The sequence below is a fragment of the Pongo abelii genome, chromosome 16 (genome assembly GCF_028885655.2).
Source record: "Pongo abelii isolate AG06213 chromosome 16, NHGRI_mPonAbe1-v2.0_pri, whole genome shotgun sequence".
NCBI classification, from domain to species: Eukaryota; Metazoa; Chordata; class Mammalia; order Primates; family Hominidae; genus Pongo; species Pongo abelii.
In genome coordinates this window covers 47,655,556-47,683,170 of record NC_072001.2, presented here as the reverse complement: position 1 = coordinate 47,683,170, position 27,615 = coordinate 47,655,556, and the positions used below count along the sequence as shown (strand labels likewise).

General features: G+C 38.6%; 1 protein-coding gene across 6 annotated transcripts; it reads right to left on the bottom strand.

Moving 5' to 3' along the window:
• Positions 1-1,596: 1,596 nt before the first annotated feature.
• Positions 1,597-27,615, bottom strand: TRIM69 (tripartite motif containing 69). 6 transcript variants are annotated; one of them, XM_054532751.2, is made up of 7 exons: positions 27,373-27,615; positions 13,977-14,453; positions 12,887-12,982; positions 10,545-10,727; positions 9,691-9,713; positions 9,481-9,605; positions 1,597-2,193 (listed from the first exon to the last, which is right to left on the bottom strand). In XM_054532751.2, the coding sequence occupies exons 1-7, from the start codon at positions 27,376-27,378 to the stop codon at positions 1,652-1,654; spliced, it is 1,452 nt and encodes a 483-aa protein (XP_054388726.1). In that variant the 5' UTR covers positions 27,379-27,615; the 3' UTR covers positions 1,597-1,651. The 6 variants fall into 6 exon arrangements, with proteins under 6 accessions (XP_054388726.1, XP_009248065.1, XP_054388728.1 ...); XM_009249790.3 differs by having other exon boundaries at positions 10,494-10,727; positions 27,373-27,614; XM_054532753.2 differs by lacking the exon at positions 13,977-14,453 and having other exon boundaries at positions 27,373-27,588.

Here is a 27,615-nt window from a genome sequence, read left to right as displayed (position 1 = left end):
TAACTTTTTATACCTTAGAAGTGAATTAATTTTTAGTCAGATTACTTTCTATTGGCATGCCTTTCTTTTTCTTTTTATGCTGTTTTTATACCCTTTAAGACATTAAGCAAGATTCCAGGCACAAAATATGTTCTTACTACATTCTGATTGAAGTGAATTCATAAAAAAACAAGGCAATTTCTTAAATGTAGTCTTAATCCTGTTATGGCTGTTTATCCAAATCAGTTGTAAATGTATGCATATTGTATATAACAAACTACATGAATACTGTCTGTAGTATTTGCATTATTTTTCACATACATACATTTAAGCTTTTGCCCTGATCCCCCCCAAAAAAAAAACAAAAACTGCGCTAATTATAATTTTAGAGGGCCAATGCCTAAGGTCCTAAAAAGTCCCCCCAAAACTGTCAGCTATAGAGAATAAAGTCCATTTAGATGAGGACTTCCAAAGAAAGGAAATAAGGACAGTCAATCAAGAGTACTGCTGAGATCAATGATGTTAAGAATTTTAGACTTGGAAAAAGCTCAAGGATGAGTATATTGGAGAGAACAAGATGCAAAATACGACTTAAATTATAGGCAGGAATGATGAAAAAGGATGTAGTCAAAAGTAGATGGAGGTTGGGTGTGGTAACTCACATCTGTAATCCTAGAACTTTAGGAGGTCAAGGCGGGAGGATGCTTGAGGTCAGGAATTCAAGACTAGCCTAGGCAACATAGTGAGACCCCATCTCTCAGACTGCATATATATACATATGCATGTCTCCTGCAGATAGATAAAACAGGGAAATGGAACTGAGAAAGGAAGGGAAAGAATCACAGATTTGCTAGACTAAAATGTATCTTGAGAGAATTCAAGACAAGATTATAAAATAGACCAGATCACTTCCTACTTTTTTATTTAAGCCTGTGGAGCATGGTTTAAAATTACAGGACAGGCATGGTAGCTCAAACCTATAATTCCAACACTTTGGAAGGCTGAGGCATGAGGATTTCTTGAGCCCAAGAGTTCCAGAAAAGCCTGGGCAACATGGTGAAACCCTATCTCTACTTGTGTTAGCGTGCTCCTATAGTCCCAGCTACTCAGGGTCTGAGATGGGAGGATTGCTTAAGCCCAGGAGGTTGAGGCTGCAGTGAACCATGATCATGCCACTGCACTCCAGCCTAGGCAACACAGTGAGACTCTGTCCCAAAAAAATAAAATTACAGTGGTAAATTCTAAAAAAAGAAATAAAATGAAAATGTATATCAAAAAAATAATTAAATAGAAGAGTGAACACCTGAAAATTCACCTGCTAAGAGTCATTATGCTGGAAAATATGACAGCATGATCATTTCTGGGCATATTTGAAAAGGGTTCCCAAACATCACAAACTCGTTGCAAAAAAGTTGCAGTTTGCTCCAGTAACAGCAGCATGATGATCACTCTCATGAGAGTGGCTCCTGTGTCATAAAAGACCCCAGAGAAGAATATCTTGAAAGCCTCCAGTGAAATCCATTTAGGATACTGAAAGAATGGAATTTGATTTGTGCATCCTCTTTTCATTATTCCATAGTTCCCCATGAACTGAAAGGAGAATCCAGGAGACTGGTAAAATATTTCAATACCTCTTTAATCACACTCTGAATTTGTATAATAGTATGGCTCATTACTGTGGATGTAAGATGTGCAATGGTTCTTTATTCTCTCCACCATCATTAAGGCAGGGGCAGAAGTAGGGATAAAGTTTCTCCATGAAAGTATTACTGAAGGTGTAAATGTGAGTCATGGTTTTAGCATTGTAGAAGGACACCTGCCCTCCTTCATAATCCAGGTATATGCCCACCTTGTCGAGGTTGTTAGTCAGTGCCAGACTGCAAGAAGGCAAATCCAGAGCCTTTAGATCAGTTTGGTTCCTTAGTCTTAAAAGCCAGAATCCTTGCTCAGGAGTTAGAGGACAGCTGCCCTTCCGAATGATGGATTCTCTGACAACTCCAACTGTCCATTTTGTCTTCTTTGCTACTTCTACTTCCCAGTACCACTTTCCAGAGGTGAAGCCTCTTGAGCCCAGCACAGCCACACTTGAGTCAAACCTCTCTGGATCATCAGGCATTACCTTCTTAATGTCACCATGCCAGACGCTCGTTTGGCTTTTGGAGAGCACCAGATTTGGGTGAGCTGTTTTAGGGTCCAGAGTTAGTGGAGATAGGCCTAGTAAGAAAATAAAAGAAAGCAGAGCATGGGAGAAAAGGGGGTAAACACAAATTCCCAAAGTAAAAGATAGTATTTCATATTCAATAGTACTTTATCTCCCCATACACATAGACTCTTAGACAGGCAAGCAATTACTTATATGCTTTTTTTTTTTTTTTTTTTTTTTGAGGCAGACACTGTTGCCCAGGCTGGAGTGCAGTGGTGCGATCTCGGCTCACTGCAACCTCCGCTTCCTGGGTTCAAGCAATTCTCATGCCTCAGCCCCCCAAGTAGCTGGGATTACAGGTGTGCGCCACCACTCCTGGCTAATCTTTGTAATTTTTTAGTAGAGACAGGGTTTTGCCATGTTGGCCAGACTGGCCTCAAACTCCTGGCCCCAAGCAACCCACCTGCCTAGGCCTCCCAAAGTGCTGAGATTACAGGCATGAGCCACCGCGCCTGGCCACTTACGTGCTTTTTATTGTTTGGGTATCCATGTTACTATATTCTAGACATTTTTATATTTAGGGTAAAAATCAGGGTTTACTCGGCAGTAATTTATGCTCTACTAAAGGAAACAATACAAATAATATAAACCTATACTAATAAATAGAAGAAAATACAAATGCCAAAGGGGTAAAAATTAGGTAAGGATGTTCTAGGAAAGCTTTCTGAGGAAGGTAAGTATTCAGTTATATATGAGAGATATATTTAGGATGTTTTGAATAAATGGAAAGAAAGAAATGGATTAAAAACAGTCCCCTGCGTGGAAGAGAACACAAGAGCTTGCCTGTTAGACACAGGCAAGACTGAACTAATTGGTACAGAGTTTAGAGGACAATAGTGAGAGGTTTATTTTGGTTTAACAGATAATGAGATTTTTGAGATCTAGAGTGGTTTATATCATTGCTGCTCATAATGTGGTCCACATACCATGTGGTTAACAGTCTGGGACAAAGATAGTATAGAAATTAAGAGTAAACTTTTAGAAACTTTCATAGCAAATTGACAGTAATTTTATGTCAGTTGAATCTAATAATTACAAAATTGGGCTTGTACTTTATAATCTTTGCTTTTTATAATTTTACTTTTTCAAGTAATTTATATTGTATTCTACAAAATATCAGTCCATGACAGATTGAGATTTTTTTAATTGGCCCTTCATCACAGATAATTTTACAAGCATTGGTTTAGACAATTCAAAGGGCAGCAGTATAAAAAAGAATATCTAAACTAAATGAAGAGAGGTTGAAAGCTGACCAGCAAGAGGATGACACAAATTCCAGATGTGAGATCATTGGACCTTGACATGAAATTTGATAAAGGAGACATAATAGCTATGTGTGTTCACACCATGGACACAGATACATATATGCATGCATTTGTTGTTATTGGATTTATTTATTCCTGGAAGCAAAATCAATCTGGTTTCTCTCTCTCTCTCTCTCTTTTTCTTTTTTATTGAGTTAGAGTCTTGCTCTGTCCCCCAGGCTGGAGTGCAGTGGCACAACCTCGGCTCACTGCAACCTCTGCCTCCTGGGTTCAAGCAATTCTCCTGCTTCAGCCTCCCGAGTAGCTAGGATTACAGGCATGCACCACCAAGCTCAGCTGATATTTTTTGTAATTTTAGTAGAGACAGGATTTCACCATATTGCCCAGGCTAGTCACGAACTCTAGTCTAACTCTATCTTCTCAGAAAAGCCAGAGTCTTTTCCATTATCCCAGGGACTTCTCTTTCCAACAAGAGGATTTGAAGAATTAAGAATCTTGAATTTTTCCATATAGGCTAAATCTCTATCCCCTTACATATCCCCCTTCACTTTGGGTTGTTAATCTTTCTGATGTGTTTTCTTTGGAAGTACCATAAAGACTTTTTAGCAACGTTTTGGAATCCCAGTCTGCTCTCTTTGCTAAGCCTCTGACAAATCTCTAGCTAGTTTAGCCTGCATTGGCTCTGAAGATTCCTATGAGTCAGCTTTTTGTCCTCTCTTTCCTTCTCATGCCATATTCATATAACGAAAAGTTCTGTCAGCTCCACCTTCAAAATATATCTTGTGCCCAAACACTTCTGACTACTTCCAGAAATATCACTGGCCTGGAACTACTGCAATAGCTTTTTACTCTTCTGTTTCCTGACTTGTCCATCTGCACCCTATTCTACACATACCATGAATGAGATAAAGCCATTTCCCTGCTCAGCATACTCTTATGTTTACCATCACATCTGAGATAAAATCCAGAGTCCTTACAGAGGAAAAAAATGATTTACCGACCTCTCTACTTCATCTCCTACCACACTCTCCCTCATTTACTTTGATTCATCCATCCTTGCCTTTTGGCAGTTCCTTGAACGTAATGAAGATCATTCCTACTTCAGGGTCCTTATAGTTTCTTCCCTTGTCCTAGAATGCTTTTCCCCATATAGTTCACTCCACATTATTTGGGCATTTGTTCATGCAAATATTTTAAATTGAAAAATTCCCTAAGCTAGAGTAGGCAAAATACAACCAACAGGTCAAATCTGGCCTACTGCCTACTTTGTAGGTAAAGTTTTATTGGAGCACATTTATGTTGTCTGTAGCTTCTTTTTCACTACAAGAGCAGAGTTAAGTAGCTGCAACGAAGACCATACACCTGCAAGGCCTAAAATATTTACTCTTCAAACCTTTACAGAAAAGTGCCAGCTTCTGCTCTAAAGCAACAGCCTAATTTATAAGGCTGGCAGAAAAGGAGAATATATGGATCTACAAAATAAGCAAAGACTTAGAAATAAAAAGTATGGAATATATTTTACAAAGGTCTGACCACAGTTACCATAGAAAAACAATTTCCCACTCTGTATAGAGGGAGAGTATATGGATAAATAATACATTATTAATAAATAGTCATATATTAAATAAATCTCATTTGGTTTTCTTGACGTAAAATTATACCAAAAATTTAAAAATCAGTTTGCACTTTAAAAGATTGCTAGAAGTGAAGTTTGGCTTTACAGAGCAAAGTATACAGGAAGAAAAACTCTGTCATACCAAGCCAGCTACAATTTGCTGAGCAGAGTAACACAGAGGAGGGAACATCACAGAAACTTATGAACATCTACAAAGGGATTCTCTCAAGGCTGTGGCTGAGTACTAATCTGCACATGCATGCAGTGAAACTCGTCAAGGCCAGAGAAAGAACCTCCAGAAATCAGTAGACTGAACAATTTCTGGAGCTCACACAAGGCTGGGAATAATTTTCAATCTTGCCAACCAGAATGGAAAACTGTCAATATGTCAACACCAGGTAGGGTAATCAGAAGGGTATATTACTTTAGAAAATGGGCTAAGTTAGCTCTAGATTAAAGGCTGCTCTTGAGCCACTCTAACTAGGCTTTATTTAAGCCTCAAAAGGAACAAAATGATGTCATACCATGTTAACTGCATGCCAGAGTTAAATTCAATAGAACTGAAAGAACTACAACAAAATCCAGCAAATATAAAATTCACCAATATGAATTCATCAGTACAAACAATATGAAATTCATCATATTTGTCATCCAGTAAAAAATTACTAACCAGAAGAGATAAATCTCCAGGGTAGCAAAATTTCAAATAATTTACATTAATACGCTACCCTCAGGGAGAGGGAGCATAACTATCCCCTCCTTAAGCGTGGGCTGTGCACAGTGACTGCCTTCCAAAGTATACAAGTATAGAAGGAGGGAAAAAGAGTACAGTGGAGAAACCTGACAGACACTTCCTCAGACAGGTGATTAAAGTCAACATCAGTAGTCATAAATCATGTTGACAGTATGAACACTTAATGTGATGTGATGACAATGGCACTTTAATGCTACTGTCTTCCTCTCCCAATTAATAACCCAAATTTTATGAGGAAAACATCAAACAAATTGCAATAATGCAGCATCCTTACAAAATATATGACCAGTACTCCTCAAAACTGTCTTAAGTCATAAAAAATAAGGCAAGTCTGAGAAACTGTCACAGCCAAGGGGCACCTAAAGAAAATGACAACTTAGTGTAATGTGGCATCTTAGATGGAAACCTAAAACAGAAAAATGACATTAGGTAAAAACTAAGAAAATCTAAAGGAACTATGGATTTCAGTTAATAATGTATCAATTTTGGTTCATTAGTTGTTAAAAATGTTTAAGATGTTAATAATAGAGAAAACTGAGGATGGGGCATATAAAAAACTCTATACTATCTTCTCAGTTTTTCTGTAAAATTAAAAAATCTAAAAGTGTCCTAAAAAATAAAGCCCATTAAAAAGAAAAAGATTACTAGCCAGACAAAGCAGCAGGAAAATATGACTCTCAGGAGAACAATCAAACAATAAAATCAGGCCCAGAAATGACAATGATGATAGAATTAGCAGACAAGGACATTAAAACGGATAAATGTCTTCCATTTTTTCAAGAATGTAGAGGAAGGCATGAACATGGTGAGAAGATATAAGAAAGATATAAAAAGACCCAAATGAAACTTCTAGAAATGAAATGAAATGTATATAAAATGAAAATATCTTGAACAATATTAACAGGTTAGACCGTGCAGAAGAAAAGATGAGAACTTGAATAACGATAGAAACCATTTAAAATAAAGTATGAGGCGAAAAAAGGCTAAAAAAATACTGAATATCGATGACATGAGACAACTTGACAATATCAAGTTGTCTAAAATATGTAAAATTAGACTCCAAGAAGGAGAGGAGAAAAGGGGTTGGTAAAAAAGTATTTGAAGAAATACCAGCTGATATTATTCCAAATTTGATGAAAATTATAAACCCTTAGATCCAAGAAGCTCAATGAAGTACAAGCAGAATAAATACAAAGAAAATCACACCAAGACCCCGTATAATCAAATTAATGGAAGCAAGTGACAAAAAGCAAGTCCTAAAATTAGCCAAAGAGGGCTGGGTGCGGTGGCTCACGCCTGTAATCCTGGTTCTTTGGGAGGCTGAGGTGGGCAGATCATGAGGTCAGGAGATCAAGACCATCCTGGCTAACATGGTGAAACCCCATCTCTACTAAAAATGCAAAAAAATTAGCCGGGTGTGGTGGCGGGCACCTGTAGTCCTAGCTATTTGGGAGGCTGAGGCAGGAGAATGGCGTGAACCCAGGAGGTAGAGCTTGCAGTGAGCCGAGATCGCACCACACTCCAGCCTGGGTGACAGAGCGAGACTCCATCTCAAAAAAAATAAATAAAAATAAATTGAAAAGGCAAGCCATGGAGTGAGAGAAAATATTTCAGAAACATATATCTGATAAAGGATTTGTATCCTTTGCAACTTAATTATACAACAATTTAACAAAAATATAGACAAAAGATTGAACACAACCAAAAAAATATATGAATGGCAAGGAAGCACGTGAAAGGATTCTCAACAGGATTGCTCATTAGGGATATGCAGCTGGGCACCACGGCTCATGCCTGTAATTTCAACACTTTAGGAGGCTGAGGTGGATGGATCACTTGAGGCCAGGAGTTCAAGATCAGCCTGGCCAACATGGCAAAACCTTGTCTCTACTAAAAATACAAAAATTAGCTAGGCATGGCAGTGCACGCCTGTAATTCCAGCTACTGGGAAGTCTGAGGCACAAGAATCACTTGAGCCTCAGAGGCAGAGGTTGCAGTGAGCTGAGATGCACCACTGTACTCTAGCCTGGGCATCAGAGTGAGACTCTGTCCCACCCTCCCACCAAAACAAGAGATATGCAAATTAAAACCACAATAAGATACTACTATACATTGAATAAAATGGTTTAAGTTAAAAAGATTGACAATATCAAGTTTTGAAAAGGATATGGAGAAACTGGGATTTTCATTAATTGCAGGATGGATAAAACTACCATGGACTACCCCAGGTCCATCATCTGGGAAGTGAATAAGTAAACTGAATAAATAATCATGATTATTGATACATGGAACAACATAAGTGCTCAAAAAGCATTATGCGGCCGGGCGCAGTGGCTCACACCTGTAATCCCAGCACTTTGGGAGGCTGAGGCGGGCGGATCACGAGGTCAGGAGATCGAGACCATCCTGGCTAACAGGGTGAAACCCTGTCTCTACTGAAAATACAAAAAAATTAGCCGGGCATGGTGGCGGGCACCTGTAGTCCCAGCTACTCGGGAGGCTGAGGCAGGAGAATGGCATGAACCCTGGAGGCAGAGCTTGCAGTGAGCAGAGATGGCACCACTGCACTCCAGCCTGGGCAACAGAGCGAGACTCTGTCTCAAAAAAAAAAAAAAAAATTACGCTAAGTGAAAAAAAACAGACACAAAACACTACATAATGTATGCTATCACTTAGACAAAAATTTAGAAAAGACACATTTAAAGTGAAATAAAACATGTCAGTGAATGTTAGAGGCTGAGAGTAAAAGGAAGAGATTGATTTCAAAGGGGCATGTAGGAACTTTTTGGAGTGATAAAAATCTTCTATATTTTGATTATGGAGAGGTTTACCTAAGTGTATATATACACATCAGAACTCATCAAATTATGCCCTTAAAATTGGATAATTTTACTCTATGTTAACTATATCTCAGTATAGTTTATTTTTCTTCAATGTCAATTACCTGGAAAAATTTGTGATTTTTTCATTAAATCAGGGATATATTTGTGATTTCTCATTAAATCAATAACCATAAACAATAATAATAATGATGAGTCTATGAATTCTATAAAAACTCTATTTAGAATTTTATTTCTATAAAGATTTTTATTTAGAACTTTATTTGATGTTCTTGAAATGCCATGTGTGTTATTTTGTCTTGCTCAGTCCTTTGGTATCTACAGGAACACAAAAACTTAGTGTCCTTCTTAGGTATGTTTATTTAAATTATTGGTTTTCTTCTGAAGCACTGAAGATCTAAACAATCTTCTAAAATGTGCTATGCTATGAACATCAAGCACAAAAGAAACTGTAAAGACCCAGTGTACATAAAAAGAGTATGTTCAGAAACCTCCTTCTTCAGAGAAGTCCCTGGGATTCATATAGCTGATTTAGCAAAACAAGATAAAATTTTGGCTGTTGCCACATTTCATAAATCAGTCAAAATCATACGCTAAGAAGTAATCCTGATATCAAACTCATATCTATTTACCAGCACAAAGTCATAAATTCTTAGGTCATGGCACTAGAAGAAATTCAGTCATACCAACTAGCCTCCTTTTGGCCAAACTGTACCCCTTCCCTATCCCAGACTGTAAAAACTTAATTAGGGCCACAGAAGAGGTCCCACAGATTAAACATAGATTAGGAGCCTCAAGAACCAATAGTTACTATCCACTGATACCTGGGCAGAGAGTGTCCTGCATTTCCCTCCATACCATGTACTGGATAGGACCTTTGTACTGGCCCAGGTTCAGCTTTCTGGAAATAAGCTCTCTGGTTGCCAACATCCTCATTCCTTGCTCCAAGCTGCAGGGGACATAAATCATTTATCATTAGACATCCTCCAGAGACTCAAGGAATGATATTAATAGTACCATAGGGAAACACTTACCTATCTAAGAGAGTTGTGATGTCCTACAAGAAAGGAGAAAGAGAGACATCAGATGCCTGTTCATCAACTCTCAAAATTTCTTTGGTGATACCAGCCACCGCCAGAATTTGTGCAGATGGTCCCCAACTCATCTCTACCAACTTCTTTCATCCTTCATACACTTTTTCTAATCTTCATCCCTGATCCTAACCCAGGTTAAACTGATCTTTTGCTCTTTCTAGAGTTCCCTTCTACAGGGAGCAAGACAGAAGCCAATAAGACAATACTTAAGGTTAAGCTATCTTTACCTATACTTTCAAATAGTCTCAGAAGAAAAACACATTAGGTATCCCGGTCCCAAGGCCACTTTTCCTTACTCTAGCTAATTAAACTTCTGAGTGCTGAGATGGTAACCAATGCTTCTTTAGAGGTGAAGCTTAAGAAAGCAAAGGTTAGAAAACAGCTTTTCAGACAGGTCAACTTATGATTGCTGAGAGCCAAAGATACAACTCAGGCTGCAACATTTTTATTTTTGAGAAATAAAGCATCAAGATCTTTATGGAAAAATATTAAACCATTACTATATACTATTATTAATGGAATTTTAAAATCGTATTTCCTAAGAGGATGAAAGTAAAGCTTTCTGCTGTGCATATAGCTGAAGCAGCCTCCTCCTTTTCTTCCAGAGAACCTTAAAAGCACTATAACAGTTTTGTTTTGTTTTGTTTTCCCTGGATGTGAAAAGCCACTTCTGCATTCTTTCCAAACCTCTTCCCCCCTCTAGGTAGGAAGGTACCCATAATTATATCGGTGTGGATTCTCACTTTGAGAAAGTCGAAGGAGTTCTCTTGTTCCATCTTTGCCTGAATGCTCACCAACATATCCTTGGCTAAGAGACATTTCTCCTGAAGCTGGCTCAGATTCAGCTCCATCTCCTCATTCAAGGCTTTCCCCTCTTCCCGGAGTTCAGTTAAAATGTCCTTTTCTTTGCTGTGCAGGAACTGATGCAGCTTTAGAAACTCCATGGACACATGTTGCTGCAGATGTAGCTTGTTTTCCTGGAAACCTCCATGATTATCACCATGGTTATTGCAGAGACTAGTGCTTGGGGATGGGGGCCCACACCACCAACACTCACATACTTGGTAAATACCATCACAGAAAAATGCATACAAATGGCTACTGAATATCAAATTCAATCATACCAAAATGAGCCCTTTGGGAGACTTACTCCTTTTCCAACTAATTTAATAGTTCAGGATGAAATAGGCAAAAGTGACCTCTAGTTTCCTATTGCAGTACTGAGGTGGTAACCAATGCCATATTAAATAAGACTGTGGAGTTAGTCAAACATTCTAGAATGAAAGATAATACCCTCCTAGATTGGTAATCCAAAAGCTGCCAAGTGGTACTGTTAGACTGGGGGTATTGAGAGGCTGGAAGAACTGTCCTTACCTAGAAATCAGAACTGGGGGAATGCCACTGTTACACTTGCAGCTTTTTCCTTGGGTGACCTCAACATCCTCACAGTTAAACTATTTGACATCCTGGCTTCTCAGTTCCTCATTTTCCTCATTTCTAGTGATTTCCACATTTATTGATTCATTCCTATAGTCTCACCTAGGATTTTATCACCCCCAGCAATTGCATCATCTCCAAAATAACTTTTTATGCACCAGGCTCACTCAGATACTCCTATTGCAACAATTATTGGATCTCCTTGAAACCTCCTATTCACCGATCCCTCCATTTCTATTCAGGAACTTCTACCTTCGTGTCCTCTCTTATCTAGCTTGGATCCCATGGTCCATAATTATTATTACACCCTTAAGATAGTCTTGGCTGGGCACAGTGGCTCATACCTGTAATTCCAACACTTATGGAGGACAAGCTGGGAGGATTGCTTGGAACAGGAGTTCAAGACTGGGCAACATAGTGAGACCCAGTCTCTCCAAAAATAAAATAATTAGCCAGGTGTGGCAAACTAGTCCCAGATACTCAGGAGGCTGAGGTGGGAAGATCTCTTGAGCCCAAGAGTATGAGGTTACAGGGAGCCCATATCCACCTCATCAATATCATCTTGCTTAGCATGTTCCAGCTTTATTGGCCTTTTCTCTGTTTAACATAGCAGCTAACTTTCCATCTCAGGACTTTTCCATATACTCTTTTCTATTCCTAGAACATTCTTCTCCAGGCTACCTCCTTCATATCCCCATTCACCCAGTTCACTTGGATAAGTTACTTATCCTTCAATTCTCAATTTTTAATAAGTGACTTCTTCAGAGAACACCCCTCCCCCAGTCTAGATTATGTTCTCCATTTATATGCTATCATCATACCCTATACTTTCATTTATAGTACTTATCACAGTTGTTATTTTATTATTACTGGTGGGATTATTTAATTAACAGCTGTCTCCCATCCCCAATATCTAGTATTATGCCTGACCCACTCAATAAATATTTGTTAAATGAATGAATGAATGCTCACACTAATAGGAACTTTTACAACAGGAACAAGATTTTCTGAAGACATCATTACTTCCTATATCCTTCTTCTTTCCCTGAGTCTGCATATTTTTTTCTTCCAGATGCCAAATACCTGAGAAAGCTCTTCTCCATAGAATAATGAATAAAGAAACAGAACTTCCAATTTAGCAACCCCAACCTAGGGACTGGTTTGCCACATCTCTAGCTATTAATGTTGTCCTAGAGTGCCTATGAAGTTAAAAGTGCAGACAATAGCTTTATTTAGTTTGGAGGAAGCTAAGAAAGATCAAATCAGCTGGGAAAAGCCTATGACCTTAGAGACCTAGTCCAGAGGTGTCTGGTTATAAACTCAAAGGAAATAAAGGTATTTCTTTGGACATAGCAATCTTTAGTGATTGATTTTTTTTCTGATAAGTTCCTTTTTTTTTTGCCATAGATAAAGCCAAAGACCAGACACATTTCAACCCCACGACAGTCACCTGGTGACTGAACCATCAAAAAGATCAGCATATTAGGGGAAAGGTTAATCTGCTCTGTTGATCAGCTATTAGGAACCTACTCCACCACCATATTCCTTTCCACCCTACAGACTCAGTTTTCCAATTCTATAGCCTAGGTACCATTTAGTGTGTTGATAATATATGTTAGGCACCTTTGTACCCATAGCTGAAGTTACATGGAGGGTGTGTTCCAGTTCTATCTCATAACCCTTCTTTCTTGCTCCTCACCTTGTGAGCAGCAATAGCTTCCTTCTGCATGTTCCTCAGGGACTGAAGCTCCTTCAGAGTTGTCTCCAGTTGACCCTGTTGGATGGCAAGCTCCTCCTGGGAATACCAAATAGAATTAACCCAGACTAACTCCGGAGATGAAGGACCATAAAGGACATCTTCCCCAAGGCCCCAGTGTGCAAGAAAAAAGCAAGCTCTTGCTGCAAAAATCTTCCCCTTCCCCTGTATCATAGTTCTTATCTCGTTCAAGAATTGTGAAAAAGAAAAGAAAAAATAAAGGCCGGGTGTGGCAGCTCACATCTGTAATCTCAGCACTTTGGGAGACTGAGATGGGAGGATCACTTCGGCCCAGGAGTTTGAGACCAGCCTGGGCAACATAGTGAGACCCCATCTCAAAAAAAAGAAAAAAAAAGAATCATGGAGTAAATTACAGCTTAAAACTTAGTTTTTCTCTCTTAGTAGTTAGCTACAGGGGTTTGAAGAAGGGAATAGAACTCTACACATTTTCCACTCTAGTTATATACTGTTCTCAGCATCTATCATTTTACTTGTGTTGTTCTCACTAGGAACATTTGTTTCTTCCTTCTGCCCTTCCAAATCCAAATGATTTCCCAGTTCAAGTCCTTTCCCTTTCTTTCACTATATGTCTCCTATTTCATCTTTCTCTAATAGTCTCAGAAATTCTAAACCCTTAAGAATTACAAATGTGACAAAATTTAACTTTCAACAGGAGGCTATCTTATATTGCTTCTGTTGTTTTCTTCATTTTAAACTTAACCAAATGTTGAATTTTTTATAACAAGAATATCTTATCTATCTATATTCTACACAGTGTTTAGCAGAGTGCTACCATGGCATAGTTTAGGTACAGATTTGATTGAGGGAGTAAGCCAGGACTCCTCCACTGTTCCTTTCCTATAAGCAGCAACTCTAGAAAAAGAACTTTGCAAGATACATTGTACTTTCTGAGCCATCTGGGCTTTCTAATCATCATTTGAATAAAGGGATGGGGTTGGAAGAAAGAAGAAGCCCTATAAAATATTTTTCCTAGTTTTTCTAAGGGATTGTTCAAGGCCCAGGGCTCACCCACCATGAAGAAACGGACAGCATCAGAGATTTGCAGGAACTCCTTAGACTGCCCCACAGACAACCGAGCATCCTTGCATTGAAAGCAGATCAGTTTCCCATCTGGTTTACTGAACAGTTTCAGGTTCTCTCCATGCTCTGGGCACTGTGGATGGCCCTTGAGTAAGGGTAACTTCTTAATCTTCTCTACCAACTTGTCCAGTACAAGGTTGAATGTACAGTTGCTATACTGACATAGCATCTTACACTCAGGACAGAATGTTTCCTTTGCTTGCAGCCTCCAAAAGTCTTGGATACAGGCTTGACAGAAGTTGTGGCCACAGCTTAGCATCAGTGGGTCTCGGAACCAATCATTGCACAGTGGGCAGTGTAGCTCCATAGTAATATCTTGTATCACCACTTTAGAGGGTAGGTGGGTGATTGAATCATTCATTTCAACATAGTTGTCTGGATCGATGTTGGAGGAGGGGTTGGAGGATACCTTTAGAAAAGAACAGCTAAAATGAGTTTATCTTTCTTGTTGCCCATTTTAACACTCCAGGATGATGGCTCCATTCCTAAAGGAGCTGAAAATTGGTACAACTAAAGTAAAAGCACATAATCTCTCCTTTGAAAGTGAACCAGTAACTTGAGTGTTTTCTGAAATTATAGCGTATGATGCTATTTAAACTTTAATAAAGAATCAAGGCAGAGGAAGAAACAGTACTAAATCAAAGAAATGTACTTTATTGTACATCTCTCTCTTTACCCACTTTCCCCATGTGTCTGTTGAAAGTTTTATTTTTCAACTTCTGCTCTACTAGTTATTACCTTTATTTTATTTTTGTTTTCTAGAAATTATATACAAAGAATTGGAAAATCAATCAGATTCTTCAGTCAGTAGTATTATATCATCAACCATCCAGGGTCCCCTTCACTCCTTTTTAAAAAACACATTTCAGGCCAGGCTCATGGCTCTCGCCTGTAATCCCAGCACTTTGGGAGGCCAAGGCGGGCAGATCACGAGGTCAGGAGATTGAGACCATCCTGGCTAACACAGGTGAAACCCCATCTCTACTAAAAATACAAAAATTAGCTGGGTGTGGTGGCAGGCGCCTGTAATCCTAGCTACTTGGGAGGCTGAGGCAGGAGAATCAGTTGAACCCGGGAGGCAGAGGTTGCAGTGAGCCAAGACCACGCCATTGCACTCTAGCCTGGACAACAACAATGAAACTCCGTCTCAAAAAAAAAAAAAAAAAGAATGACCAACAATGAACTGAGCCTAAGAAATCCACAAGACACTATCAAACAGACATAATAAGAATTCCAGAAAGAAAGGAGGAAAATGCAGAAAGAATGTTTGAAGCAGCCGGGCGCAGTGGCTCAAGCCTGTAATCCCAATACTTTGGGTGCCGAGGCAGGTGGACCACCTGAGATCAGGAGTTAGAGACCAGCCTGGCCAACATGGTGAAACCCTGTCTCTACTAAAAATACAAAAAATTAGCCGGTCATGGCGGCGGGCACTGGTAATCCCTGCTACTCGGAAGGTTGAGTCAGGAGAATTGCTTGACCAGGGAGGTGGAGGTTGCAGTAAGCTGAGATCACGCCACTGCACTACAGCTTGGGCAACAAGAGTGAAACTCTGTCTCAAAAATATATATATTTGAAAAAGTAATGGCTGAAAACTTCCAAAATATGATGAAATTATACATCCAAGAAGCTCAACAAACTCCATGCAGGATAAATTCAAAGAGATCCACAATGAGACGCATTATAATTGAAGTGTCCAATGACAAGGAAGGAATCTTGAAAGCAGCAAGAGAGAAATGACTCTTCACATACAAGGGATTCTCAGTAAGATTACTAGCTGATTTCTTTTCAGAAAATATGAAGGCCAAGAAGCAGAGAGATGACATATCTGAACTGCTGAAAGAAAAAAACTGTTAACTAAGAGTTCTATATCCAGCCAGGCACAGTAGCTCACACCTGTAATCCCAGCACTTTGGGAGGCCAAGGTAGGCAGATCATTTGAGCCCAGGAACAACATGGCAAGACCCTGTTTCTACTTTTTTTTAATTAAAATTTTTTAAAAATAAAGAATTATATATTCATGAAAAGAGGAATTAAGACATTCCCAGATAAACAAAAACTGAAGGAGTTGTCTAGTAGTTTTAATCTACAAAAAATGCTAGTAGATCTGCTCTAGAAGAAATGCTAAAAGGAGTCCTACATGTTGAAATGAAAGGAAACTAGGAAGTATCTCCAAGCCATATAAAGAAGTAGAGACCAGTGAAAAAATAGTTACATAGATAAAGTCCAATATTGCAGTTTTTGGTTTCTAACTCCTCTTTTTCCCCTATTCAATTTAAAAGACAATGCACAAAACAATAGTTATGTGTGTTAATGGATATGCAATGTATAAAGAGATAATTGGTGATAATAACAACAAAAAGGAGAAAACAGAGCTGAAAAGGAGCAGAGTTTTTTTGGTAAAATTTTTTGCTTTGTACTATTAAAACTAAGCTGGCATTAATTCACCCTTGATCGTTATAAAGTTGACTAATTATAACCCCCTGGGTAAATACTAAAGAAAAAACTACTAAGCAATATAAAGAAAAAGAAAAGAGAAGAATCAAAATGTTATGCTAGAAAAAAATCAATCACAAAAAAGGGAAGTAATGAAGAAATTTAGAAACAAAAAAGCACATATAGAAAATAAATAACAAAATGGCATAGGTAAGTCTTGCTCTATCAGTAATTACTTTAGATGAAATAGATTAACTTCTGATTAAAAGGCAGAGATTAGGAAAATGGATAAAAATAATATGACCCAACTATAGGCTATCTACAGGAGACTCACCTTAGAACCAAATACACAAACAAGTTGAAAGTAAAAAGTTGGAAAGATAATCCATACAAATAGTTACCCAAAAAAGATGGAGTAGCTCTACTAATATCAGGTAAAATAGACTTTAAGATAAAAGTTGTTAAACTTGTTACAAGAATACAAAGAAGGACATTATCAAGGATATGATATAAAGGTCAGTCCATCAAGAAGATAAAACAATTATAAACATATACACACCCAACAACAGAGTCTCAAAATACATGAAGCAAAAAGAGACAGATTTGAAGATAGAAATAGTTCTACAAAATCATACAAAATATCTCTGACTACAATGGAGTGAAACTAGAAATCAATAACAGAAGGAAAACTGGAAAATTCATAAATATGTGAAAATTAAACAACACTCTTAACTAATTGGTCAAAGAAGAAATTATAAGTAATATTAGAAAATACTTTGAGATGAGTAAAAACAAAAATACAGGCTGTGCACAGTGGCTCACACCTCTAATCCCAGCACTTCGGGAGGCTGAGGCAGGCCAATCACTTGAGCTCAGGAGCTTGAGACCAGCCTGGGCAACCTAGTGAAACCCTGTCTCTACCAAAAATATAAAAAGAAAAAAAAAATAACTGGGCATAATGGAACATGTCCATGGTCCCAGCTACTGGGGAGGCTGAGGTAGGAGGATCACCTGAACCCAGGAAGTGGAGGTTGCAGTGAGTCAAGATCACAACTACGCACTCCAGCATGGGTGACAAAACAAGACCCTGTCTCAAAAACAAACAAACAAACAAAAAAACACAGCATGCCAAAACTTATGGGATACAGTGAAAACAGTGCTAACAAGGAAAGTTATAGCTATAAACACCTACATCAAAAAAGAAAGACCACAAATCAACAGTCAAAATTTTCCCTAGAACTAGAAAGAGAGGTACAAGCTAAACCAAAGATAGCAGAAGGAAAGAGTAAAGAATAGAGGCAGAGCATGGTGGCTCATGCCTGTAATCCCAGCACTTTGGGAGGCCAAAGCAGAAGGATCACTTGAACCCAGGAGTTTGAGACCAGCCTGGGCAACACAGTAAGACGTCATCTCTACTAAAAATTATAAATAATAATTTTTTTAAAAGGCCAGGCATGGTGGCTCATGCCTGTAATCCTAGCATTTTGGGAGGCCAAGGTGGGCAGATCACCTGAGGTCAGGAGTTCAAGACCAGCCTGGCCAATGTGGTGAAACCCCATCTCTACTAAAAATACAAAAATTAGCTGGGCGTGGTAGCGAGCACCTGTAATCCCAGCTACTCGGGAGGCTGAGGCAGGAGAATTGCTTGAACCTGGGAGGGGGAGGTTGCAGTGAGCTGAGATCATGCCATTGTACTCCAGCCTAGGCGACAGAGCGAGACTCCATCTTAAAAAAAAAAAAAAAAAAAGGGTAGGTGTGGTGCATGCACCTGTAATTCCAGCTATTTGGGAGACTGAGGTGGGAGAATCCCGTGAGCCCGGGAGGTCCAGGCTGCAGTGGGCCATGATTGTGCCACTGCACTGTATAGCCTGGGCAGCAGAGTGAGGCTGTGTCTCAAAAAAAAAAAAAAAAAAAAAAAAAAAAAAAAAAAAAGGCAAAAGAAAAGAAACAAAATAGAGAATAGAAAAACAATCTACTAAAAATACAAAAAATCAGCTGGGTGTGGTGGCAGGCACCTGTAGTCCCAGCTACTTGGGAGGCTGAGGCAGGAGAATGGCGTGAACCCGGGAGGCAGAGCTTGCAGTGAGCCAAGATCGCACCACTGCACTCCAGCCTGGGTAACAGAGCGAGACTCCATCTCAAAAAAAAAAAAAAAAGAAAGAAAAATTAATGAAATAAAAATGCGATTCTTTGGAGGGAAAATCCACAAAATTTAGAAACCATTAAGTAGACTGATAAAGAAAAAAAGAGAGAAGATTTAAATTACTAAAATCAGAAATGAAAGTGGGTAAATTAGTACAGATCTTACAGAAATAAAAAGGATTATAAGAAACTATGAACAATTGTATGCCAACAAATGAACAACCCAGATGAGATGGAAAATTTCCAGAAACACACCAACTACCAAAACTGACTCAAGAAGAAACAGAAAATCTGAACAGACCTACAAAAGTAAAGAGAGTAGATCAGTAATCAAAATCCTCCCAACAAAGAAAAGCCCAGGACCAGATGGTTTCACTGGTAATCCTGCCCACTATTTAAAGAATTAATATCAATCCTTCTCAAACTCTTCCAAAAAAATAGGAGGGAACACTTCCTAATTCATTCTGTGAGGCTAGCTTATCTTGGTCCTAAAGACAGATAAAGACATCACAAAAAACAAACTATTTTTAGTTTTCTTTTTGCAAAAGAGTGAAAAGACAACTCACAGAATGGAAGAAAATATTTGCAAATCCTATACCAGAGAAGGTCTATTATCCAGAATAAAGAACTCTTACAACTCAATAGCAAAAAATAAACAACCCAATTTTTAAAATGGACAAAGGACTTGAATAGACAATTATCCAAAGAAGATAAACAAATGACCAAAAAGCACATGGAAAGATACTTAGTATTACTAGTCATTAGGAAAATTCAAATTGAAGCCACAATGAAATACCACTTCACACTCACTAGTATTGCTATAATTTTTTAATGGAAAATAATAAGTATTGGTGATACAGAGAAATGGACTCTTGTACATTGTTAACTGAGAACATAAATTGGTGCAACCACTGTGGAAATCAGTTTGGCAGTTCCTCAAAAAATTAAACAAAAAACTACCATAAGACAGACCTACCAATTCCACTTCTAGGAATATACCCAAAAGAACTGAAAACAGATATTCAAACAAAAACTTGTACATAAATGTTAATAGCAGCACTATTCACAATAGGCACACGTGGAAGCAATCCAAATGCACATTAATGAATGGAAAAGTGTGCCATATTCATACAATGGAAGATTATTCAGTCAGAAAAGGGAATAAAGTATTCATACATGCTACAACATGGATGAACCTCGAAAACATTATGCTAAGTGAAAAAACCCAGACACAAAAGGTCACATATTACACGATTCCATTTATATGAAATATACAGAATAGGTAAGTCTATAGAGACAGCAGATTGTTGGTTGCCAGGGCTGGAGAGAAGGAGATATGGGGAGTGACTGCTCATATCACTGGAAGTGACTGGGCATGGGGTTTCCTTTTGGGAGAACAAAAATGTTTTGAAACTAGATAGAGGTGATTATTATACACCATTGTGAACGCACTAAATGCCACTGAATTGTACATTTTAGAAGATTAATTTTATGTTGTATGAATTTTACCTCAATTTTTGAAAAAATGGAAGCTATAGGCCAAGCACGATGGCTCACGCCTGTAATCCCAGCACTTTGGGAGGCAAACGCATGTGGATCGCTTGAGCCCAGGAATTTGAGACCAGCGTGAGCAACATGGTGAAACCCTGTCTCTACCGAAAAAAAAAAAAAAAAAAAAAAAAAACTGGGTGTGGTGGCACGTGCCTGTAATCCCAGCTACTCGGGAGGCTGAGGCTGGAGAATCGCTTGAACCTGGGCTGTTAAGGCTGCAGTGAGCCTAGATCATGCCACTGCACTCTAGCCTGGGCGATGAAGTAAGACCCTATCTCAAAAAATTAATAATACTAAATTGAAGCCATTTGACTCCAGAGCCAGAATTTTTTTTTTTTTTTTTTTTTTTGAGACAAAGTCTCACTATGTCGCCCAGGCTGGAGTGTAATGGCATGATCTTGGCTCACTGCAACCTCTGCCTCCCAGGTTCAAGTGAGTCTTCTGTCTCAGACTCCCGAGTAGCTGGGATTACAGGCATGCGTCACCATGCCTGGCTAATTTTTTGTATTTTCAGTGGAGACAGAGTTTCACCATGTTGGCCAGGCTGGTCTCGAACTCCTGACCTCAAGTGATCCCCCCACCTTGGCCTCCCAAAGTGCTGGGATTACAGGCATGAGCCACCACGCCCAGCCCAGAGCCAGAATTTTTATACTGAATAATATCCTGCTTTGCAGAATGCTATATAATGCCTTCCAGGGTGGGCTACTATTTGATGAATAGCCACCAGAAGTGGCCACCAGAAGTGGCTTCAATCTCAGTGCCTAAAGGTCTAATGGTGTAAATAAACATTCAGTGATGGCAGCTTTGTTTCTATGCCCATACTTCCTGGGTCATAGAAATGAATAACACAGAGGCTCTGCCCATGAGCTGCTCACATCTGGACCTCCACTACATTTATGGGACCAGAACAAAGTGCAACTAGAAGTCCCTAGCTTCTATTTTTCAACTTGCATATCATCTTCCTCTGAAGGATAAAAAACTTAAATATAGACAGAAGATATATTCTGAGGCAAAATCCCTGAGAGTTTGTCCAGAGGTTACTCTTCTGTTCTTGAGAGGAAAACTGGAGCTCAGAGGAGTACAAACTTGCTCTGACACTCAAGTCATTGGTGGAATCAGGGAATTCAAAGAACTCTATCCTGAAGGCCAGAGCGATTTCCATCTGCTATATGTCCACTTGAGAATTGGAGTATCCAGAACTGCTCTGTTCCTCATTCCTAACCCTGCCCATTCCTAGTTAGAAGTTTATATTTACCTCTCCTTATGGGCTTAGTTTCCCTTATATTCAGATTTATTCTAGCCAGGGGAACATGGCTAAACATTCTTTGCCTCATGATCAAATTCCATTCTCATTAATAACTATTTATATTGCCCTCATTCCATATCTAGATTCTCACTTTTGTTGTCAAAATGCTTTTGATTGAGTCTGTAGCCCTTTGCTCCAGTTTCTCACATAGCCTGTGTTCCCCATTGCTGATGCCTGATCTCCCCAAACCTGGGTCTTCCCTGTCTGGACCTAATATGGCCATCTTCTCTTTGAATGTTGCCTTTCAACCATTCTCTGTAGCCTCTTTTTCTGAAACTCCTATCACACAGATGTTGACGCTTCTCACTCCAGTCTTTATTTCTATTAATTTCTTTTTCATATCTTCTAACTCCATAACTTTCTGTGCTTTGCTTTGGACATTTTCTCCCATTGTTGTTTTATAGATGCTATTTATTTTGTATTTCTCTAAACATCTTTGAATGAGGTGAGTTCTTCCTGAATCAGCTATTTAAAAGAGACTTGTATGAGGATGGAGTCAGGGTTATATTTGAGGCTATTTTCTTTATAAAACAATGTTTGCATGGATTCTTTTTTCCCCATGATCAACACTGCAGGGTTGTTTGCAATGCAGAGTCTCTCTCCTCCATTCTACCTCAGCAACAGACTGCTTTCTGAAACTATGGCATATTTGTCCTTGTTCAACTTCACCTTTTCCATATCTCAAATCTGTGTAACAAATGGGTTACTCCAGCTTAAGCCTGCTTGCCTGTTCTGTTTGTTCTGTACTAGGGCTTGTGGGTCGTGGCCAACAGGATGGGGTACTTTCTTTGGAAAAGTACCACCTCCCTTCATGTAAGGTCTGCTTCCCTAAGCATCCTTTCTCACATTCCTGCTTGACTTTCACTATATTTGGCAGTCCTTTCTCATAGATTGTAGTCCAAGCTATTTGATGTCTCTAGTTTCATTGCAAATTATTTATTTTTCATTCTCCTTGTGGTTTTTGACTTAAAGAAGGATGAGTTTCTAAGAGAAGGGAGAAAATTGGTTTTTAATCCACCATTTAAAAACTAATACTTAAATTGTTTTTGACACTTTAACATTTCTATATACTTAAAGAAAGATTGTGTGTGTGCGTGCACGCACGCTGGGAGTGGACAGAATATTTCAAATGTCCTCAATATATGAATTTGACTAGATTGGGTAATGGACTTTCAGCATTAATCAGTGTGGATGCCTTTCCTGAAAGATAACAAATTAAATTTACCTCCAGCCCACAGGAATGGGAATGCAAAGCCAATGTTTAGCAGTGTTATAGAAAATACTATGTGCTATTCTTTGCACACTTGAGTTTTAAACTAAGATTGATTCCTAATACCTGCTAGATGCCTTAATCACAGTAGTTGTCATTCCCATAGTACATGCTAAAGGTTAGGCCTACACACAGCGGGTGGCCTCCACTCCCTCTCTTAGGCCACAGATGGGCTTCAAAATTATTTCATAGGCTGTCCAGCAATCCAAGACATGACCTAATACAAAAACATGATCCGGCAAACCAGAACTTCTCAAGAATTTGAACCTTTAAACAAAGGGAGAATCCAGAAGTCGAAAGTAAGAGCAAAAGCTTAAAGACTGCCATGAGGTAGAGCTTAGGACTTGAAAGAGAAAACAGAATAAAGGAGATGAATTTTAAGTCAGAAGAAATGCAGAGATGCAGGGTAGAGAGAGTCAGTTAGTTGGTAGAGATGAGAATTGTAGAGAGAAACAAATGTGGAGAATGGCTGTATTATGTTAACCACAGCACTATCCTTTGGTTCTTCCTGGATTTCTGTGCGTAGCAGGATGCCTTGCTCAACAAATGTTTATCCTCAAAGTAAGTGAAGTTACCTCTTCACTTAAGGTAACTTGTCTGAATTTCTGCTCTTGTAATGGACCCTCTACCATAGCACTCTGTTGAAATTTTTTCTCATGGTGCTGAGGTAGAGTTTACCAAACACTCTTTAATAACCTGTAAATCTCTGTCTTCCTTGACTTATTTAACATTTCCTTTGGCCCTTGTAATACAATAGTGTCCTAGTTCTTCCACCTCTGACCACTTTCTTCTTACCAAGTGAGCCATTCATTCCCATACCTTTATATACAGTCTGTAATAAAGATAACTCCCAAATCTCTGAGCCCACAACTGGGGTCCTTGAGAATCAACCTGACTGAAACGGAACTCATATTTCTCCCTAAATCAGTTCCATCTCTTGACTTCCCTATTTGTATTTATTGTACCATCAATCTCCCAGTTTTGAAATCTGAGTTATCTTTAGATATTTTATTCAATTCTTTCTTCCCTATCATCTAATCAGTTGCAAAGTCTAATTATTAATAATAATTGCCAACCCTCCTCTGCCTCCAAAATCTTCTGGTGTTTTTCATAACCTACCAAAATAAGGTTTTTAGGTTTTTTTAAAAAGGGCCTCAGAATTTAGAACTCTCTATAACATGTCGAAAAGTCATATTTCTAGTCTTATTTCCCATGGTTTTATTGTACAATGAAAATTTTTAATTCACCTTCCTTTTACATATTAATAATTTACTAAAGATTACGTTAACCAAAAGATAACAAAAGCTTTTTTTTTTTTTTTGAGACGGAGTTTCACTGTTGTTGCCCAGGCTGGAGTGCAATAGCACAGTCTTGGCTCACTGCAACCTCTGTCTCCTGGATTCAAGTGATTCTCCTGCCTCAGCCTCCCAAGTAGCTGGGATTACAGGCATACGCCACCACCCCGGTTAATTTTGTATTTTTAGTAGAGACGGGGGTTTCTCCACGTTGGTCAGGCAGGTCTTGAACTCCCGACCTCAGGTGGTCCATCCGCCTCAGCCTCCCAAAGTGCTGGGATTACAGGTGTGAGCCACCGTACCCGGCCAACAAAAGCTTTATAAAAAGATGGCCATTCTTTGTACTAGGCTGAATGGGCAATTCTGTGGAAGAGAAGAGAAAAATGTCTGTTTATTTTCCACCCCCTCAATATGTGCTTAGAAGACCAAATCTAGGGTAGGGTATGGTGGCTCATACCTATAATCCTACCACTTTGGGAGGCTGAATCAGGAGGATTCCTTGAGGCCAGGAGTTTCAGACCAACCTGGGCAACGTAGAGAGATCCTGTCTCTATTTTTATAAATTAAAAAGAAGACCAAACCCAGAAAAATATGCCTATCAGGGAATACACAAGTTCAAAAAAAGACTGCATTTTAAGCCAGTCAGAGCTGTCTCAAAAACTTTAAAAAGAGATATATTCTGAATAAGATAAAACTTGTAGAAGAATATGACCACTTGAAGGTAATCTAGGAGAAGGAATACATACCAGCGTCAGTTTGTAATCCTAGTGAATGTCACTCAGGAATTTTATTCCATGTGTTTTTAAAGTATATTTAAATTATATAGCGGTTACCAAGGCAGGGCAAAGAGGAATGGGAAGTGACTGATAATGGGTATGGAATTTCTTTTGGGGGTAATGAAAATGTTCTGGAATTAGATAGTGGTGATAATTGTACAACTTTCTGAATATGCTAAAAACCACTGAATTGTAAGCTTCAAAAGGGTGAGTTGTATGATATGAAAATATATTTAATGTTATTAATTGTTGATATTATGTGATTGATTGGTTTTATATGGTTAATTCATCTTGCTAGCTGAGGGTTTGCCAATTCCCCTGACTTTCAATAATATATCCTTTTCTGTAAAACAAGGGATTAATTATATTAGCTAATATTTACTGAGCATTCACTGTGGAAGAGGATTTACATACATTATTTCATTTAATCTCAGAACAACCCTATGAAATAGGTATTATTACCACATATTTTAGGAAAACTGAAGCTTAGATTGTTTAAAATTTCTTCCCAGAGTCACAATTATTAAGTAGTGGGTCCCAGATTTGAACTCTTTATTTGACCCCAAAGCCTATTAACCATTGAGTCAGCAGAGAGCCCATCAATATGTTTTGTGGAATTGAATTTATTAAATGGATCAAATTTGTGAGGCAAAATATCTGCAATAACTTCCTACTGCTCTAGAGGGAGCTATAGAATTGGAAACCAAAGGAGATTCTAAAATTTCTGGACCTGGAAATCTTTTAGGAAACACATCTACTGCCAGCCCCTTTTAGGGGAAGAAGTCTAACCTTAAGGCAGAGAGAGAGAAACTCGAGTCAGGAATTGATATTCATCCTTATAAAGCCCTGGCTGGCAGGAATCACTTTATAAGAAAGCACATCAGCAGGTCGCGATGGCCCAGGCCTGTAATCTTAGCCTCACTTTGGGAGGCCAAGGCAGGAGGATCACCTGAGGTCAGGAGTTCGAGACAAGCCTGGGTAACATGGTGAGACCCCCATCTCTACTAAAAAAAAAAAAAAAAAAAAAAAAATTAGCCAGGCGTGGTGGTGCGCCCCTGTAGTCCCAGCTATTTGGGAGGCTGAGGCATGAGAATCACTTGAATCCTGGAAGCGGAGGTTGCAGTGAGCTGAGATGGTGCCACTACACTCCAGCCTGGGCAACAGAGTGAGACTCTGTCTTAAAAAAAAAAAAAAAAGAAAGAAAGAAAGTATGTCTCTTCCTCCTTCAGTTCACTGTGCACATTCTCAAAGAGCAGAGAAAAGGCAAAGAGCTATGAAGTCCATGGAAGCTTGCATAAGAAATCCTTAATTTTTACCAGAGATTTTTTTTTTCCTGAGAAGTTTTGTGTTGTAAATTTTTGAAATCATGGTTAAGATATCTAAGGAGAGTTCATTTGTTGCTTTTCAACCTTTATTCCTTCAAAGTAATTTTTAAACTTTGATAGGCAGATTTTATGAAGAATTAACTTTGAGAGCAGAAAAATACAATTCATCCACAGAGACAAACTATATAGCACAGCCAGCTTAAACCTAAGAGCAAGACACACTCCTGCTTCACAAGTCATGCCATTTTCACATAAGAAGGCAAGATTCTGAACTTTCTGATTTCTTGGAGTTTCCCAGAGTTGAAAGAAATTTTAAGCCATTTAATTCACTCCTTTCCAACCTCTGCCTGAACATCTGAAGTAATGGGAAGCTCACTATCACACAATTTTTTTACTATTATGGAAAAGTGTCTATTTTCACTGACTTGACCTTAAAGTAATAAGAATATTGTAGGTATAGGCAATAATGTTTATTTTTCCCCTAGAAATTATAAACAAAATGCTTATAGCCCTGTTTGCTTCAATAGCTAAGAACGGAGATGAGTAACAGCAAACCTAAAGGTCCTATGATAGAGGAAATTAGAAACTGATCTTAATGATTAATATAATGAAATTAAACTTTATAAGAAGTGGAAACTGGTGGAAATGGATGATAACTCAGGATTCAAGGGCCCCTGTGTCAACGTTTCTTGTCGATGAATTTTAGTGAGTTTTTCAAGCTTTCACGTAGAAAATAGCATTTTCTTTTTTCTGACAATCAGGAAAACACTAAGTTCAGAAGAACATAACTTCCTTTATTTTAGCTCTGAAGAGGTCTTAAAGGAAGGAATTCAATTAAAAATGTTTACTATCTGAGTATCAACTCTGCCTTAAATATAAAATAATCAAATGTGAAGGTATTGTAAGCAAACCAAGTTATACATAATAATTTTTAAATCTAAAACAAATAAAATGATTACATTGATAATGAAAGTAAATTTTGTATAGTATATAGTTTAATTTTTCTCAAAATGTTTTGGTGGATTTCATTACTTTCCTACCAGCTTCTCTAGTCTAAATTATCAGTTATTCCAAGGCCTGGAGAGAGTATAGTAGCTACCAGCTGTCACAAGTTAAATACTTCCCTTCATGAATTTCCTTTTGTGCTCCCAAATCCATATCCTCTTCTATGATCCTGTTTTCCACACTATTCCTAGAAGCCCTGCTAAGTAAAAAAAAAGGGTCACTTGCCTCCATGAAGCTTCAGCCCACCAAGGGGCAGAGGCAGGCACTTGAATCAGAGCTCAGCAGGCCCAGGATGGCTGCAGACCAGGAGTCAGGGACCTTTTAGTTTTCAAGGAATGGGCTCAGAGCATGACGAAAGGAAGAAAAGTTCAGGAGCTGGAGAGAAGCGGCAAGGCCAGAGTGAGGTCTGGCAGATTCCGTGACAGTTTGTCAGTTGACTTTGATCATCATTTGCTTAAGAGAAAGAGA